Source organism: Leucoraja erinacea, chromosome 30 (assembly GCF_028641065.1).
Source record: "Leucoraja erinacea ecotype New England chromosome 30, Leri_hhj_1, whole genome shotgun sequence".
Lineage (NCBI taxonomy): Eukaryota > Metazoa > Chordata > Chondrichthyes > Rajiformes > Rajidae > Leucoraja > Leucoraja erinaceus.
This window is the reverse complement of record NC_073406.1, coordinates 7,241,198-7,261,020: the sequence shown is the minus strand read 5'-3', so window position 1 is coordinate 7,261,020 and position 19,823 is coordinate 7,241,198. Positions and strand designations below refer to the sequence as shown.

The 19,823-nt window shown below is 45.4% G+C and overlaps 1 protein-coding gene across 2 annotated transcripts in view; it reads right to left on the bottom strand.

The window, feature by feature from the left end:
• rnf207b (ring finger protein 207b) overlaps positions 1–19,823 on the bottom strand; it is a 44,666-nt gene that overhangs the window by 16,904 nt on the left and 7,939 nt on the right. The window contains exons 2-9 of one of the 2 annotated variants that reach the window (XM_055659331.1): positions 19,527–19,717; positions 11,626–11,758; positions 10,152–10,296; positions 9,034–9,115; positions 8,274–8,349; positions 7,220–7,345; positions 2,519–2,565; positions 1,216–1,288 (exon numbers count right to left, since the gene is read on the bottom strand). In XM_055659331.1, coding sequence (XP_055515306.1) covers positions 1,216–1,288; positions 2,519–2,565; positions 7,220–7,345; positions 8,274–8,349; positions 9,034–9,115; positions 10,152–10,296; positions 11,626–11,758; positions 19,527–19,717 — 873 coding nt within the window. Of the gene's footprint in view, positions 1–1,215; positions 1,289–2,518; positions 2,566–7,219; positions 7,346–8,273; positions 8,350–9,033; positions 9,116–10,151; positions 10,297–11,625; positions 11,759–15,114; positions 15,216–19,526; positions 19,718–19,823 lie in introns of those variants that run through there. The other variant, XM_055659332.1, reaches the window with a different exon arrangement.

Sequence of the window (19,823 nt, the reverse complement as noted above, 5' to 3'; positions counted from 1 at the left end):
GTTTTGGATCAGAATCTCCTTCAGTCCCTTCTTCAGGTTGCTTTTGGTTTCCTCCACAGATGTTCCCTGACCCCCTGAGTTCCTCCAGCACTTTCTGTTTCTGCTTAAGGTTCCAGCTTCTGCAGTTTCTTGGCCCTCCAGAAGTATATCAGTCTCTCGGCACTGCAATGAACTTTTAGACCCTGGCCTTTTCAGGGCAGAGGATAAGCGGAGAATGTTGTTGCCCAAACATCACTTGCCAAGTATGAGAGTTAGTGTCATGGTTATGCGATGCTTGAACTGCCCGATTCTGATGTATTTCATGGAAGTGGGCGTTGGGTGTGTTGGGTGATGGTATCGAGGATGAGGGGATGAGAGAGTGGTGAATCTGTGGAATTCTCTGCCACAGAAGGTAGTTGAGGCCAGTTCATTGGCTATATTTAAGAGGGAGTTAGATGTGGCCCTTGTGGCTAAAGGGATCAGGGAGTATGGAGAGAAGGCAGGTACGGGATACTGAGTTGGACGATCAGCCATGATCATATTGAATGGCGGTGCAGGCTCGAAGGGCCGAATGGCCTACTCCTGCACCTATTTTCTATGTTTCTATGTTTGTGAGGTTAGTCCTGTCCCTTCCAGGTTAAATACTCAACTAAACTCTCTACAATAGGAAGTGCCTGGGGTCTCTGATCAAGTTGCTCAGCTATACTTCAAACATGGAGAGATTTGCGAAAGGATAACAGGAAGTATGCACACAAACACAAATAAACCTCAAACAAAAATCCACGCAGAGATCAAGGCAGGACAAAGTGAATTAAATATTTTGCATGCATAATGCCAATCTGTAGTATTTGGAGTTTAGCAGAATGAAGGGTGGTCTCAATGAAACATATAAGACCCTGTGGGGGCACAAGAGAGTAGATGTTAAGATACTTCTACTGGTGGGAGAGTTGCTTTAAGAGGGGGATATAGTTACAAGATAAGGATTTAAAAATAGAACTAGTGTGAACAGGTGATCAATGGTCAGCGTAGACTCAGTGAGTCGAAGGGGCTGTTTTCTTGCAGTATCTGTCAATCAATCACTCAGTTGATGCCGGTGTTTTAAAGGTCCACTCTCACCTGTCTGCTTGACCCAATTGTTCATTCTGGCTTCCTCTGCTGTTCTTGAGCAGCTTCTGGATCATCCCTTCCCAATCACCAGCCCCTCCACTCCACTGACCAACTTCCGGCGCCACTTACCTGAAGCGTGGGCAGGAGTGCTGCCATATTTGAAAGATGCTCTTTGAAAGCTTTCTCTTTTTCTTCATGTTGGCTGGAATAAGAAGCAGAAATTTTAAGTGGAGCTAGACATCCCTGTAGATAGACACAGAAAGCCGGAGTGATGCCCCTGTCCCACTTAGGAAATTTGAACGGAAATCTCTGGAGACTTTGCGCCCCACCCAAGGTATCCGTGCGGTTCCCGGAGGTTTTTGTCAGTCTCCCTACCTGCTTCCACTACCTGCAACCTCCGGCAACCACCTGCAACCTCCGGGAACCGCAAGGAAACCTTGGGTGGGGCGCAAAGTCTCCAGAGGTTTCCGTTCAGGTTTCCTAAGTGGGACAGGGGCTTAAAACTCAGCGGGACAGGCAGCATCTCTGGAGAGAAGGAATGGGTGACGTTTCGACTCGAAACATCACCCATTCCTTTTCTCCAGAGATGTTGCCCGTCCCGCTGAGTTGCTCCACCTTTTTGTGTCTATCTTCGGTTTAAACCAGCATCTGCAGTTCCTTCTTACACATAGACATTCCTGTATTTTGCTCTTTTTTCTGCCTTTCAAGGCTGAGATGTTTTGGTCAAGGGGATCAGGCCTGAGAGTGTTCTTGGGCACAGGGTCTGTCATGATCCTATTGTGTGGCAGGGCAGGAGCAAGAAATTGTACATCTTATTCCCACTTCCAATTCGTATGTTTTCATTTCATTATCGCTTTGCCTGGTGAATACTAAACTTGGTGCAGTGGTAAATTAATAGCTGCTTTCGTCTGACACTTTCGCAAATAGTATCGCTCCACTCAAAAAACACCTCTGCATTTACCATTCAACACAGTGTAAATTTAGAGGCTGTAAATACAGGAGAGCAATTAATGAATACACAAAGGATGTCAGTAGAAACTACTTTACCCAGGGACAAATTATAGCAGGACTATTTATGGGGTAAATAAACAGCTATGTTGAAGATTATGAATGTTTTGACAAAATAAATAAAGGGAATCTGTTTTCCCTGGCAAGAGGAATTGTAACCAAAGAATGTGCAATGTTGATCAAAAAACAAATTGCTGGAGGAACTCAGTGGGCAGGCAGCATCTGTGGGGGCAAATGGACAGGCAACGCTTGTACAGAAACGTCACTTGGGCAGTTTTTGATTCCCTCCAGCACTTTGTATTTTGCTCAAAATTCCAGCATCTGCAGTTCCGTGTGTCGCCATTCAACTATTCATTGTCGTCACTCAGTGTCCCAGTCCTGCCCTCACACACCATTGCTACTCGGCTGTTGAGGATACACTTACTTCTGAGCAGTTTTGAGCAACATTTTCTTCTTTTCAGCTAATCTTTCCTAGAACATGAAAAACAATGGTCAGATATAAAACATCTTCCTTTTCTCTCATGCATACAATCGCATTGCACATACACACACACACATAGTCCCTTCTCAGACATTTCACACTTGCAAATGAAGACGAATTTCTGGATGAAAATCTTAATAAATGAAGCTGGGTCAGTAAGTAAGGGAATTGGGCAACAAATTCTGGAGGGGAAATTTCTCACCCAAAAAGCTTGCGGATGCTGGTGCATTCATACCTGATTGGGTGGGGATATCGGAAATAGGGAAGTACCTAACTGAAGAGGCTTTCTGTGTTTTTATTAGAGATTCAATGGTAACAGGCCTTACAGCCCACCGAGTCCACGCCGACCATCGATCAATTGTCTAAACTAGTTCTATGTTATCCCACTTTCTAATTCACTCCCTACACACTAGGGGCAATTTACAGAGGCCAATTAATCTACAAAGGAAAAAACTGGAGCACAGAGGAAGCCTGTGTGGTCACAGAGAGAACGTGCAAACGCCAGGCAGACAGCATCCGAGGTCAGGATTGAACCCGGGTCTCTGGCCCTGTGAAGAAGCAACTCTACCCGCTGCACCACTCACCCATGTGGGAGCCAAACTGAAATGTATCAGAATAAGAGAAAGGACCAGGCCTACTTGCAACATAAAAGCAGTCGGCCTGTGGAGGCCGGTGATTTAAACTGTGGTCATTGTTCACACAATGTTGCTTTAAATGAGATGACAGGTTTAAATTGGGTCCAACTCCCAGGAGAACATTTTCTGGCACAGCAGTGGCCATTACCCACTCCGGTCAGAAGGACGGCCTCTCATGATCAAATTACACTCAGGCTGCCCCAGCTCCTGGTGTGAATGATGCCGGCACTGACTGCTGATGAAGTGACGCTCAAATCACTTTGGAGAACTAGGCCCAGTCCTTGCCCCTTCCATCAGCCATCAATGCAGGAACATCAACCTATTTTATTCAGGGCTGCCAACATTGGGTAAGAGTTGGGAGTGAGAAATTGCGAGAGACCAAGCCCAAGCAAGCGTAGCGATTGAGGGGGGGGGGGGGGGGGGGGGGTCAAGGGGGCAGATCAGGAGGGGCTCACTGTTTTAAACTTTGAATCTTCAGATGTCCTGGTTCAAGCTAAAACTAAAGACAAATAATAACCTCCTCACACATTCCCCTGCAAGTATCTCTGTCACACCTTTAAAATATGCCCCTTATTTGAACAAGCTCCTAAACATCGCATCTGAATCAGTTTCCATCTGATTACACTCCTTGAGGATGTTCATCTACGTGTTCAATTAATAAAACAACGAGATCGGGGACATTTCTATTCATCCTGTCAAAGGAATTTGGGGGGTGGGGGTTTAGAAATAGTCAGTGAGGTAAACAAACAGAACAGTTGAGTGGCAAATGACAATAGTGCTACCTTCCCAAAATTTAACTAAAGGAAATAATGGGTTATTGGGGCTGTATGTTTTGACAGACAGCCTGACACCTTGCATGTCATTTTAATATTACACTTATCCATCCACCTGGATATTCCGGATTAATAAATTAAGGTTTTGTCAACTAATTACAAATCAGGCTAATTACAAATCAATAACATTAGCCAACTCCGAAACACGAAGCGCTGAGCATTGGGATCCAGACATCACGGACAACTGGCCTCAGTTCCCCGCTCATATCTGGCAGTGCTCTCTGTCTGAACCAGGGGCCATGGAGCATTTTTGAAAGTGGGGAGGCTGAGCGTTCACTGATCACTGGCCTTGCGGGTAACCGGCGAGGGAGTGGAGCAACTGAGTGAGTGAAGGGTATGGGAATGGGGGTGTCCCCCTCCCATGGTAGGGACGTTTTGAAATTTGATGTATTCAAATCATGTTTTAGTGCACTGTAGAAGTATGATTTCAATGTTTTTTGTTTAAAGTATTTTTAACAGGTAACTTTTTAAGGGGTAACTTTTTCTACACAAAGGGTGGTGGGTATGGAACAAGCTGCCAGAGGAGGTAGTTGAGGCAGGGACTATCCCAACATTTAAGAAACAGATAGACTGATACATGGATAGGACAGGTTTCGAGGGATATGGACCAAAAGCAGGTAGTGTAGCTGGGACATGTTGGTGGGTGTGGGCAGATTGCGCCGAGGGGCCTGTTTTCACACTGTTTCACTCTGTGGCTACATTATACCTTCAACATCAAGTGGTAGTTACATTATACATTATGCTTCAACAACAAGTGGTAGTTTTATTGCCATATACTCAAGCATAGAAACATAGAAAATAGGTGCAGGAATAGGCCATTCGGCCCTTCGAGCCAGCACTGCCATTCAATATGATCATGGCTGTTCATCTAAAATCAGTACCTCTTTCCTGTTTTTTCCCCATATCCCTTGATTTTGCTAGCCCCAAGAGCTAAATGTACCTTTCTCTTGAAAACATCCAGTGAATTGGCCTCCACTGCCTTCTGTGGCAGAGAATTCCACAGATTCACAACTCTCTGGGTGAAGACATTTTGTCCTCATCCCAGTCCTAACTGGCCCACCCTTTATTCTTAAACTGTGACCCCTGGTTCTGAGCTCCCCCAACATCGGGAACATTTTTCCTGCAGTTACAGTAAGTGAAAATCTAGCAGGCAAGCAGGATGCTTTCTCCAACCACCCCCATTTGAAGGCCACTATCTTCCACCGTTTCTACCCAGTGCTTGGTACTAACTCCCAGCAGCCACTGGTTGTCTCCCAGGATGCACCGAGCCGCAGCCTGATCCATGCCGGTCACCTGGGTGAATTCGGCACAGAGACTCTCACGGCAGCAGCGCAACGCTTCCGACGGCCCGGGACTCTTGCACTGAGGCTGCTCCATGGCCAGAGCTGCAGCGAGCGACTCACCAGCCCGGCGAACACTCGCCAGTCTGGCAAACACTCGCCAGCCCCGGCTCCCTGTCCGCATCTGTCCCCGCCGCTGCTTCTGCTTCCATCCCCCCCTCTGCCCCAGCTCTCCAACACCTGCGGCCCATGCGGTTGATATGAGTTTTGAAATTTCACAGAATTTCTCACGACAGAGCGTGAGAAATTTGTGATCAGCGTGAGAGCGTGAGAATTTGGCGTAATGCGTGATTCTCATGCTCAATGCGTGAGAGTTGGCAGCCCTGTTTATTGGCTCTGAGGCCTAATGCGGCATATCTAATTGCTCCACAAGGAACTACAAATGCTGGTTTACAGCGGGTGAAGCAGCATCTTTGGAAGACATGGCTAGGCGACGCTTCGGGTTTGGGGTCCTTCTGACTTTGTTCAAACTTAATTGCTGTGATGTTTTTTCTTCCTATTTATCTCTGCGTCCTGTTGTTTTTAATTTGGAAGCATGAATTCAGATGGAGTTTATATAAAGTGATGATGCCTCGGATTGGTATGTATCTCTGTCATCACGCAAAGGCCACCGCTTCATCGCACCATGGCTGAAACATGACTGAACAACAAGGAGATTGCAGCTGCTTTTAAAAGGATCAGAATTGCTGGACACAAGCATCATCTCCTCACCTTTTATCTTTCAACTGGTCACAAGGTTCATGGACAATGATTAATGTCTTTATGAATTAATTCACAACAGGCGCAGAGATGTGGTGAGGAAACGCTTCATGGCGAGAGCCTTGGGGGCTCATGGCTCAAGTAACTCCAACATTGGATCTCAAGATTGTCTATCTGATTTGTCTTTCAATTAACAGTAAGGGAGGTGGATCACTACTAGCCTCCCAGTTGCAGGTTATTAATTGGGATTACTAACAGACAAGGAACATTTTTCCCTGATGTCTATATCCCCTGCTGTCTGGGCTCAGAGTGAAAGAATTTTGGAGAGATTGTAGAACAACCGGACCCTGTATTTTCTTGGTGAAGGATGGATGCCGGGAGAAAGTAGAAACAAGAACAACGTATTGATGTAGCACCTTGTCTACAATGCAACAATACAATGCACCTCACAGAAATGTGACCAAACAAAATTTGATACCAGACTACATCTGGAGATTTTAGGGCAGTTGACCAAAAACTTAAATGAATGCCGTTGGTTTTAAGGGGTGTCTTAAGTTGAAGAAAGACACAGAGAGGGCATTCCTAAGTGTAGAGCCTGCATGATTGAAGGCCCAGCCCCCACATTGTGGATTGATGAAAGTTAGGGGTGAACTGGAGGGTCATAACGATTTCTAAGGTTGTAAGCAGTGCTTTTTTTGTGACGGTATTTTGTACAGTTTAATGATGCTTCTAAGAAGTTCAATGTCGTTATTTTGTTGTCCGTCCACAAAACATGTATGTTTATTTCAGGTGCGTACCGGCACATTTTTGTCGACTAAAAAATCACCAGTTGTAAGACAGGATGAGGTTGCAGGGACATGGACATCATGAAGGGTTTGAAAACAGATGACAATTTAACAATCGAGGGTTGAAGGGCCAGGACACAGCGTAGGCTACGAGGACAAAGGTGAATGCGAGTTGATCATTTCAAAATTAGGACGCTGAGTTATGGATGAGCTCAGGCTCACAGTGGTAGACAATGGGGAAACAACCAGGGGATCACTAGAATAGTCAAGGAAATGAAAAACAGTCTGTGTGTCTAGACCCTCACCATCAGCAATAGCCACAGTCATTTAAATGATTGACTTGCTGCCTCACCTGCATACTATTGAAGAGTGAGCTGATGGACGACTCCTCCTCATTTGCATTGAGTCTCACCTCATCAATCATGGCCTTCAGGAGGATGATGGCCTCTCGTGTGGACGTCTGTAGCTCCTTTACTGCCTAGTAAACAAAACTCAACAAAATCACCTTTGTCTGTGTCCGGTTACATTTTCAAAAGCACCATCTGTTCCGTTGCTCCCACTCATCCAATCTGGGCTTCCTTTGGTAAGCCAAACCTTTATTGCATTTAAAAAAAAAGACACACATACTGCTGGAGTAAAACTCCGCGGCATTTCTTGAGAACATGGATAGGTAACAATCTGACCCGAAACATCGCCTATCCGTGTTCTCCATATCTCTCTAAACCTATTCTATCCCTGCACCTATTTTATTGTTTCTTAAATGTTGCAACAGTCCCTGCCTCAACGACCTCCTCTGGCAGCTCGTCCTATGCACCCACCACCCTTTGTGTGAACCAGAGTTGTGCGGTTCTGCACCAGAGTCTTAGTTTCCATCCCCAATATTGTTGCAACTGAGAAAGCAAATTGTTAAAAGAAAATTTGAAAATAAACAATTTCATTTAATAGAATATGATTTTTCTCCTGGGTTTCTCTCACAAAACTGCCCTGGAAATTCATCTTTGATTCCTAAGGGCGACACAGTGGAGCAGCTAGTCCCAAGCACCAGAGACCCAAGTTTGATTCTGACCTCGGGTGCTGCCTGCGTGGAGTTTGCATGTTCTCCCTTTGACTGCGTTTGTCTCCCCCAGGTGCTCCGGTTTCCTCCCACATGCCAGACATGCGGGTTTGTACGTTACCAGGCCCCCTTCAAATCACTGCAAGTGTGCCGTGAGTGGATGTGAAAGTGGGATAACATAGAACTAGTGAATGGGTGATCGATGATCGACGTGGACTCGATGGGCAGAGGGCTTGTTTCCATGCTCCATCTCACGACAAAACTACCCCAGGCTCCAGAGTAATCCTGGCGGATTATATATCTGAATTACATTCCCTCTTAATCCCAGTTAATGAAGTTCCAGTGTGCATACCATCACAGCCAGGTCCAGTTTCGCACAACCTTGCATGTAGGCGGTCTCAATGTCGATACAGTGGGCACGGCTCTCACTGCATGAGGTAAATAATTGGCATATGAGTCAAACAGTTCAAGAGACACCCTTAAAGGCACTTTACTTCAAAAAATAAATCCGTATGTCCATCATGGCCACAGTTTAGTTTCCCTCTCCAATTATTTTTGCAATCTCTTACCATTTCAGATTTTCAATGCATGCAGGGTTTTGTTTTAGTTCTACCCTATCTTCTCATCATTGTTTCAAAGGGTAAATATTCTGGGATGTGCAGTCAATGAAAATGTGACTGTCTAAGGATGCTGGCATTTACATATACATCACAGATGCAATTACGATAACACTGTTGTGTCAGTCAGCTTGGTTGCTGTGAAACAGGGCTTATCAGCCTAGGTAACCCTTGCTGAAGTCTGTCTAATATTCCCCATCTTTGACCATTGGTACAGGGATGTCCCAGTTTCAACTCCCAGTTACAGGGTAGCACAAGGAGATGCTCATTTTCCCTGGGCACCTCTGGTCAAGGTGTCTAAGCCGAGTGTTAACAAGCCCCCAGAAGTTATTCCAGACCCAACAGCAGGGAGCTTGTAGCTCACTTGGCATTAACACCTGACTGTGAAAGTGCTTAGTTAATTGCTGGAGAGCTGCACACCCTGTTTCTTGACTCTATATCTGCACGACCCCGTGTTATGTATCGGGGGCCCTGGGCAAAGGATGCCTGACTCACACTTGCATGTCCCGGAAGCAGTTGATGCAGAGCATGGACATCTTCTCCGTGGAGAACATGATGTATGGTTCCTCATGCAGAGCTGAGGAGGTGAAGCACAAGATACAACAGCATAAGTCAGAGTGAGAACAGCCCCTCGAGCCTATTTAGGTAAATCCTCTTCCTAAGCTGATTTTGTTCACCCGATGTCTCACATTCCCAGCGATCAGAATCTGCTGCCTGGCATGTTTATGAGAAGCATGGAGAGACCGGAGAAGGTTTGAAACACGAGCCCAGCAAAATGGGGCTTTAGGACGTTTTTATCGGAACCAGGAGTGTAGCACACAAGTAAAGTTTACAGAATCATAAAATCAATTCTGATGAATTGATGAAAATATTGTTTATAAAAGTAACTTCATTTTTAATTGATATGTCTATCTTTTTGTAAAAAAAAAGACGCTGCCATAAGGTGGTATGGGATGCCAATACCCAATAGAAGTGTTGTATGTTTCCTTCATTGTTTTCCCTTTGTATTCATCAAATATTTTCCTAACTGTCAAAAGGCGGTGATCAACCAAAGCAGTTTGACCGTTGTCCTTGGGCAACATTTAAGAGCCCAGACAATCAGGTTTTTGACCTTGGGGTACATCAAGGTTAAGTCCAATCCTGTTGTTGCTTGATGCACCATTTCTGGCTGGCTGTGTAATATAGCAACTCCTTATGTGTCAGTCTGGCTCAGGCTAGATACTCGTCATGTGTCAGGGATTGAAACACAAGCCTCCCTGATCTGTGCAGCTCTGAGGTTTGAGCAAAAAAAAAACTGTCAGGGGAACTCAACGGGTCAGGCAGCTTCTGTGAAAGGAATGGACAGATGGAATATCTGGTGGTGACCCTTCTTCAGACTGACCCGAAACATTCCCTCCACAAATGCTGCCTGACCCACTGAGTTCCTCCAGCACTTTGTGTTCCGTTCAAGATTTCAGCATTTGCATTTCCTTGGCTTTCTGTTAATGTTGATTTAAATACTGATTTAGTTATTATATTTATTCTGAATATGTTATTTGTTGCCACAAAAGTGCATCACCGCCCATCCACTATTTGAAATGTGCCGTTTCTGAGTTAAGACGAGAGATCCTTACGGCATTTCTTGTGCAGCTCCTTGGTGCGTTTGGCGAGGGTGACGATTTCATGGCGGGCGAACATTTTTGCTCTGTGAGTGTCATCTCGGCAGGAACCACAGAGCGGCTGGTCACACGTGTTGCAGTAAAACATGGCATTCGCATCCTGAATGAGAGAAAGTATTAGCATGAGTCACTGCGCCAAAGAGAGAACTCAGAGTCATGTTGTTGGGGGATTGCTAGGATGTTAGATTTGGAGGGGCTCGAAGTTCTTATAATAATAATCTTATTTATATAGCACATTTTCAGTCAACTTGCATTGACCCCAAAGTGCTTCACATAATTACATTACATTACACACAGGCAAAGGTGGGTGAAGTGTCTTGCCCCAAGGACACAACGACAGTATGCACTCCAAGCGGGATTTGAACTGGCTACCTTCCGGTCGCCAGCCGAACTCTTAGCCCATTGTGCTATCTGTCGTCCCGAGATTCTTCAAGAATTGTAAGGTTGGATGAGATTGTAGAGATTTGGAAAGACCAGATCCTGGAGGAATTGGAAAAACAAGAATGAGTTCTGGCCGCAAGCGCCCTTGTGATTGACTGCAGAAGGCACTCCCGGGAACAAAGGTGGGCAAGTGAGGAGAGGAAGATGGCTGGAGGCCCGCAACAGCCTGGGACTTGCCTGGAACAGGCTCCGCTCATAGGAACTGGAGCGTGGACTTTGGAAATGGCGACTAAATACGGCGCCTCTTGCATGCGGGCTCAGTAGACAATTTTTGCACACTTGCTAATTAATAATTGGGGATATGGCGATACTCTACTGGACTGTTGGTAAGAAAAATAATTTCACTGTGTTAGCACATGTGAACCATTAGGAATTTTAAAACAAATGTGGTGATAGATTGGAAACCAATATAGTCCGCTGAGCTCCTCACTAGGTCACATGAAGTGCATCACCACCATTTGTACTTTTCTATCTCTAAACTAGGCGATGAAAGGCTACTTCAATGCAGGCCATTTATCAATCATGCCGGGATCCACAAGGGTAAACAATTTCAACAAAGCCCAATCAGCACCAGGTGACATAAAATGAATAGGCAACACTTATTTTGACATACGTGCTTTGATATTTTTTGAAACTGGGTGAAAAGAGGATAGGGACCGAATCCGATTTGAATAAAGGCACACCTCACAATCAAAATGATTCAACATCCAAACTCAAACATGTCTAAATAAGGAACATGTCTGGTTCTCATTGAACTGGATCCCAGCAATAGGTGCTGTGTTGGGAGAGACAGATTCTTTAGGTTTAGGTTTATTATTGTTACAAATACCGAGGTACAGTGAAAAGTTTTGTTTTGTTTGCGATGCAATACCATCGAATACCGTACACAAATACAATCAAGCCAAACTCAAGCCACCGTCAGAATCCCGTGCAATTGTTACTTTTTCAACTTTCTAAGTGATTTTACAAGAACTCCCCCGCCCCTCACCTGCTTCTTGCACTCCAGGTCACAGTTTGCACACTGCACCACCTCCTCGCAGTCAGCCGAGCTATCGACCAGGAACTTCAACAATCGGTCAACCTTTGGGAGTCCACTGGTTCCCTTCACAACCGACAGACGCCTGGAATAGAAACAGACCACATGGCCCAGTGTTATATTATTCAAAGGATACATGGAATATTCCTGTGGAAAATCTGTGAATCAAGTCCTCTTGATTTGTAATACCCCTTCTGAATTTTCTGCCGCTTCTCTTTCTTCTGACTTCCATCTCTCCACCTAGTCTTACCACTTGCTGTGTTTTCACCATCCTGCCAGAATCTTCCCCACTCAGCTATCTGTTCTCAGCAGAGGCTCCAGTGTGTCCTGCTCACCTCCATGCTATTTACTTGATCAGGAGCCTTCACCCCAGACTGCAGAGCCTTCCTCCTGCTTCAGAATTCCCAATGCCCCTGGTCGATGTTCTCTCCCCGTGTACCCTCTCCATTTCTATTCATTACCACGGTGAAATGCATTATCTCACTTTGTCCGCTACCCTTACTCACTCTGACCTCCCGCCTTTGAACTCACAGCATTCTGTTTACTGCTGACTAACCCCGAGCCGAGACATCAAATCCATTGACAAAGACGGTGCTGCTGTGATTTGGAAAATTGAAGACCAGCTCTCTGCACTGCCTCATGCCTTCTTCAGAACCATGACCCACCATTCTACATGAGGCTATTACCACTGACCTCAATGCCTCTGGTGATCTTTCTTCCAGGACTACAGTCCCCTGCTTCCACCTCCTTTCCAAGATCCACAAGTTGAATTACCCTGGCATATTCAGATTCAATTTTAATTGTCATTGTCAGTGTACAGTACAGAGACAACGAAATGCATTTAGCATCTCCCTGGAAGAGCGACATAGCAAACGATTTGAATAAATAATAATAAGTGTCCGGGGGGGGGGTGGTGATTGGCAGTCACCGAGGTACGTTGTTGAGTAGAGTGACAGCCGCCGGAAAGAAGCTGATCCTCGACCTGCTGGTTCGGCAACGGAGAGACCTGTAGCGCCTCCCGGATGGTAGGAGGGTAAACAGTCCATGGTTGGGGTGAGAGCAGTCCTTGGCGATGCTGAGCGCCCTCCGCAGACAGCGCTTGCTTTGGACAAGCTATCTATTTTATCTATTGGATATCCTGAATGATCATGTATATTTTACTCATTTCTGTTGAATCTGTTCTGATAAGGACAAATTCAACAGAATCTCAGTTGAATTCCTTTTTCCTTACCTTTGCTTTCCTCTCTTCCATCATTAACAAGCTTCTCAACCACATCTGTCAAACCTACTGCATTTCTACTCTCATATACCCTCCTTTAACACCAAATTGAATGTAGATCATTCCCCATATTCTACCCCCCACCACCCTCCACATTCCCTGTAATTTCCTCCTCTTTCAATGCCATCACCAGCCATGTCTTCACACCCTTTCAGCATTCAAAAGGGACCATTCCCTTTGCAATTCCCTAGTTCGCTCTGTCATCTCCACCACTCGCGGTATCTTTCCATGCGCAAGAGATGCAAGACCTGCTCTTTCACCCTTTCCCTTCCCACTATCCTGCGATCCAAGCACTTCTTTCAAATGAAGAAGCAAGTCTCTTGTCTCCTTCCATTTAGTGTAGTGCATGCGGTGCTCATGAGGTGATCTCCTCTACATTGTAGAAACCAAACGGAGACCGCGTGATCACTTTGCGGGACATTTCCATCCAGTCCTCAAGGGGACACTGAACTTGCAGTTGCCTTCACTTTAATTCTCCATTAATTCTCCTGCTTTAACCTCTCTGCCTTTTGCCACTTAAACCGCTTCCAAAAAAGCTCAATGTAAGTTCAAGGAGCAGCATCTGATCTTCTGATTCAGCATGATCTAGCTCTTAGGATACAACACTGAATTCAACCATTTCAGGGAACCGGTCTTGCCAGTTCTGATGGAAGGTCGACACCGTGTAACATTACTCAATCTTTCTCTCTCCAGTGATGCTGTCTGCTCTGCTGGGTATTTCCGGCAACCCTTTAGTTCTGATTTTTGGCGACCTCAGTCTTTAATATCTCATAGTTTCAGTGTTGTTTTTTTCTCTCTTCTTCGTTCATCTCCTTTTTATTTGTTTAAGAAGGAACTGCAGATGCTGGAAAATCGAAGGTACACAAAAATGCTGGAGAAACTCGGCGGGTGCAGCAGCATCTATGGAGCGGAGGAGGTAGGCAACGTTTCGGGCCGAAACGTTGCCTATCTCCTTCGCTCCATAGATGCTGCTGCGCCCGCTGAGTTTCTCCAGCATTTTTGTGCACCATCTCCTTTTTATGTCTTGTTTCTGACAATTCTTCAGTGAATATCAAACAATCACTAATTTTTCTCAGCCGAAACCCATCTCCGTTTGCATCACAAAATCAAAAACCGCAGATTCTGGAAATCTGAAATAAAATCAGAAATGCTAGAAATACATAGCCAGTCAGGTGGTATCTGTGGAGAACTGAGTTAACATTTCAGATTAAAGGCCTTTCATCAGAACGAGAGAAGAGAGAAAAGAGATGCGAAGGTTTGCATCGTACTCTCCTGATCTCCGTCCTTTTGATTTTTCCTCCTTCTTCCTTCCACGCCATTCACATTATGTTGGTTTTCTAATTCCCAGTCCTGATGAAAAGCCAAGTACATGAAATATTAATTGTGTCTCTCTCCACAGATGCAGCCTGGCCCATTGAAAATCTCTATCTTTTGTCTATTTCTGTGAAGGAAAGGAAAAAAAAGCATTTCTATAACAGATTTCAGGATGAGCGAAATGCTCCCAGCCGAGGATGTAGCATTGAGATTTAGTCACCGTGGGTAATGCAGGAGATACGAACGCAAACCTGTGAACGGCAACTTGGCACAAGCAGCAATGTGTTAACCTCCTGATAATCTGTTGTTGGTGATGATAGTGAGTAACATTGCCCCGGGCTCCAGGACAATATTATACACCCTGATGTATATTATACCATGGCATGTTGTTTTCATTCATCTGATAGGCTAGAGATGTCATGCTTGGCACTACCTCTGCACCATGATGAACCGTCACATTACATGCTCATGCCTCAGGAAGTTTCCCGTTTTATGCCCTAATGTGGTTATTAATTTTGTTTATTATACATTATCTATGTGCAATGCATTTACTGGCCTGTTTTGCAGCTGCAAGTAAGAGTTTCAATGTTCCACTGTTGGTACATATGACAATTAAACATTCTTGACTCTCAAAAAGATCACACAATTTTGTCAGAGGCAAGGCAACAAATCTGGCTTGGCCCCATACTACTGCACCAGCCCAAGATAGTCAAAACATCACTCGTTTCCCTGTAAAAACATTGCTGAACCAACTCAGTTCCTCCCGGTGGATCTGCGAAACACCACCTTGCACCTCAGCCACTTCACCAGTCAATGTGTCAAACTCAGATAGAAATGGGGGCTCTCACCTGTGGTCATCAGTTTCATCCAGCCTCATCTCTGATCCTCGGTCTTCTCAGTCATCCAGGTTACACACGAGCCGCCCTCCTTCCCACCCCGCAGTCACCCCCTCCCCCGCCTCACGCTGGCCGCCCTCCGAACGTGCCGTCAATGGAATGTCCCGAGTCTCCGTCGGTGAGCGGACTGTCGACGGCTGATCAGTGGTGACTGGACAAGCTTGCAGGGACAAAATGAACATCAGGTTGGCAAGGGGAGCAGCCCAGTGACTAAAAAAGACACAGCCAGCCAGTCACCTGTGGGGGATTGCGTTTCATCACAAAGGGTTCCAGCTGCCCCGCGCTATGCCTCTATCGCTGGCTCAGCTCCTGGACTTCCTAATCTTCATGGCCATGCCCACAATCCAATTGTAATTTTCATCCAAAAGCAACAATTCAACGCTACTTTGGAAATGTAAATAACACTTTGAAACCGTGAATAAACAGGCCTGAATCTAATCATATACATGGTGTGGATTTTATTTTTTATCCCACTGGGTTTAGATTTATGCAATGTCAAATCTAAAATTAAAAATTGACAAGAGGGTCATATCACCATGTAAATGTCACCCAGGGATTACAGCCTGAAAGGTACACACCAGGACTGCCCAACAACAAAAGCTGGCATCAGGTTTTTTTTGTTAAGAGGTTGGGGTGGCATGGGGTGGAGGGATTTGGTGTGGACGGGATTGTCGGGGCGTGTTTTAATTGGCCAGTGCTGGATTTCAGTCCACTATTAGATTAGAAAGCCTTTTGTTTACTGCTGCGGGTTTGCATGCCTCTGCTATCTTGGCTCTGTCATCCTGGTTTGCCTTGCATTCCAATCACTCTAAAAGTAGCCCGGCTTTTATTGTGCAGCTGTTCAACAATAAGCCTGATGCGATTAATACTTCCCCTTAGTTACAGAGAACTGAGTGGGTGACAGAAGCTTATTAGCATGAGTTAACTGTCCATTTGTGATCTGCCCTGTTTCTCCAGACCCAAAACAAGGGCCAAGAATTATCCCCAGGTCATTCCCTCCTGTCCTCACCTCACTGAAAATGCTACACAATAAAAGGAGCATGTTGAAGTGTAAAACATGTAATTCCACCAGATTCATCGGATTCCCAAACAGCAACTTACGTTACACTAGTCAACAGTGTGTTAGATGAGCTGTCCCTGCTAGCAGATGGAGTCAGAGCCCCTGAACCATTCCACCTCTGGCCCTGCCAGTCAAGTTCACCAAATCAGAATCAGGAACAGAGCTAACTCTTCTTTTCCCAATGTAGAAACAAAGAACTGCAAATGCTGGTTTATACCAAAGAGAGATACAAAGTGTTGGAATAATTCAACGAGTCAGGCAGCATCTCTGGAGAAAAAGGATGGGTGATGTTTCAGGTCGTGACCCTTCTTAACACTGACCCATTGAGTTGCTCCAGCACTTTGTGTCTATCTTCTTTTCCCAAACCCATTTCTGCCTCTTTACTCCCCTCACTCATTTATCCCACCAACCACGCCCCATCCCATGATGGCAGGACTTTCATATGAAGAAAGACTGGATAGACTCGGCTTGTGATGGCAGAGCTTTCATATGAAGAAAGACTGGATAGACTCGGCTTGTACACGCTAGAATTCAGAAGATTGAGGGGGGATCTTATAGAAACTTACAAAATTCTTAAGGGGTTGGACAGGCTAGATGCAGGAAGATTATTCCCGATGTTGGGGAAGTCCAGAACTAGGGGTCACAGTTTAAGGATAAGAGGGAAGTCTTTTAGGACCGAGATGAGAAAATCATTTTTTACACAGAGAGTGGTGAATCTGTGGAATTCTCTGCCACAGAAGGTAGTTGAGGCCAGTTCATTGGCTATATTTAAGAGGGAGTTAGATGTGGCCCTTGTGGCTAAAGGGATCAGGGGGTATGGAGAGAAGGCAGGGATGGAATACTGAGTTGGATGATCAGCCATGATCATATCGAATGGCAGTGCAGGCTCGAAGGGCCGAATGGCCTACTCCTGCACCTATTTTCTATGTTTCTATGTCCCATCAATCAGGCCGGCATTTCCATGGTGGTTGAGTCTCTCAACACTTTCCTGACACAACCGGAAGTCCTGAAGAAATACCTCGTTATCAGAAGAGCGGTCTTTCAGTTGGGGCTGGGAGGTGGTCTGCTTCTCAGAAGGACAGTAGAGAAGGGGTGTACATTCTGTCTTTAAAATAACAATGCTACAAGGGGATGTCAGGAGACCATATGCCAGTTTTCATGGTAGGTTGTCACTGGAGAGAATTAGCAGTTTCAAATTCTTGGGGGTTAACATCTCAGATGACCAGTCGTGAGCCCAGCACATGGATGTAATCACAGAGCCAATGCTTCTACTTTCTTAGAAGTTTAAAGAGATTCAGCATGTCACTGAGTACTCTAACAAACTTCCGCAGATGCACTGTAAGAAGTATCCTGACTGGTTGCATCATGGCCTGGTACAGCAAGTCCAAGGCACAAGTATAATAAAGGGACTTAGACCATTCCAACATCAGAAGCACCTACAGGAGGTGGTGCATTGAGGAAGATGGCATCAATCATCAAGGATGCCCACCAACCAGGCCATGCCCTCTTCTTGGTGCTACCATTGGGCAAGAGGTGCAGAAGCCCGATGTCCCACACGACCAGGTTCAGGAATAGCTACTTTCTTATAACCATCAGGTTCCTGAACTGCACAACCCTAATCCTACCTCGGCAACAGAACACTATAGATCACCTAGGTAGACACAAAGAGCTGGAGTAGCTCAGCAGGACTGAAGAAGGGTCTCTATCCAAAACGTCATCCATTCCTTCTCTCCAGCCTGAAGAAGGGTCTCGACCCGAAACGTCACCCATAGCTTCTCTCCGGAGATGCTGCCTGGCACACTGAGTTACACCAGCATTTTGTGTCTACCTTTGATTTAAACCAGCATCTGCAGTTTTTTCCTATACTATAGATCACCTCTTGTACTAACATGGCCATTTCCTACTTTTGTATTTTTGCACTAATATTCTCCATGTTTTTCTGCGTAGTCTTTTTCTTCTCAATGTCTTGTCGAACTTATGTGAAGTTTATGTATAATTGATGTGTTATGTGAGTTTGGCTGTCTATATGCCTGAGATGTTGTTACAAGAAAGATTTTCTTTTTACGCATGCCTCACTGTATTTGTGCATGTGACAATAAACTCGATGTGACTATTCATCACCACACTGCGTTTTGTTGAATCTGATTGTGTGAAAATTATGCGGAACTTTGGAGCCGATTTCTTAAATATCAATTAAGTATTTAGCAATGTCACAAGGTTTTTGACAGATGCTATATAGAAGACACACGATTCTTTTTATCGGTGTCACAGTGTTTTTCGCCACCTCCAACAGGATCCCACTGCTGGCCACATCTTCCCATCTCCACCCCTTTCTGCTTTCCACAGAGACGGTTTCCTCCGCAACTCCCTGGTCAACTCGTCCCTTCCACCTAAACCACCCGCTCCCCAGGCAACCGCAGGAGATGCAACACCTGTCCCCTTGCCTCTTCCTGCGATGCCATCCAGGGACCCCGACAGTCTTTTCAGGTGAGGCAGAGGTTCACTTGCACCCCCTCCAACCTCATCTACAGTATCCGCTGTTCCAGGTGTCAAGTCCTGGATATCGGTGAGACCAATCGCATCCTCGGCGATCGTTTCGCTGAACAGCTCCGCTCAGTCTGCCTTAACCTACCTGATCTCCTGGTTGCTCAGCACTTTAACTCCCCCTACCATTCCCAATCTGACCTTTCTGTTCCTGCCAAATTGGAGGAACAGCGCCTCATATTTCACTTGGGTAGCTGACACCCCAGCGGTATGAACATTGACTTCTCTAACTTCAAATAGCCCTTGCTTTCCCTCTCTCCATCCCCTCCCCCTTCCCAGTTACCCCACCCAGTTATTGTCTCCGACTACATTCTATCTCTGTCCCGCCCACTCCCCTGACATCAGTCTGAAGAAGGGTCTCGACCCGAAACATCATCCATTTCTTCTCTCCAGAAATGCTGCCTGTCCTGCTGAGTTACTCCAGCATTTTGTGTCTACCTTTGATTTAAACCAGCATCTGCAGCTCTTTCCTGCACTCAGTGATAATTCCTTCACCGGAGGAGGATGTCGTCAGCAATGCCAGTATGTATTTCCTCTAATTATCCCTAAAAATGTTAAATACCAGATTTATTTAATTACCTGTAACTTTAAATTCAAACTTATACACACTGATCAATGGTCCAGAACTTTGGCTGCAGGTTCAGTAACACCACTAATGTACTGTAGCACCCCAACCATGAGTTGTATAATTACAAGCCAACTGCATTTAATTGGAAGTGGAACTGCCTGTTTTGCAATGTATTATGTGCTTGAGACTTACCCACAGAGAGGGCAGGAGAGGCGGCCTTCGGTAGCCCTGCCTCGCAGACAGGTGGCGCAGAAGGTGTGGTAGCAGTCCAGCAGACAAGGGTGTTCATACTGTTCGTAGCAGAGATGACAGACCAGTGGGTGACTATTTGCATTGTCCAACTCATACAGATTATCCAAGGGGGAGAATATTCCGCCCGACATCTGAAAAAAAAAAAGATCTTTCAAGAAATAGCTGTTCATTTGAGGTCATCGAGCAGCATAAACTAGAGAAGACAATTCTAAATTGGATGCAAGAATAGAGAGATCT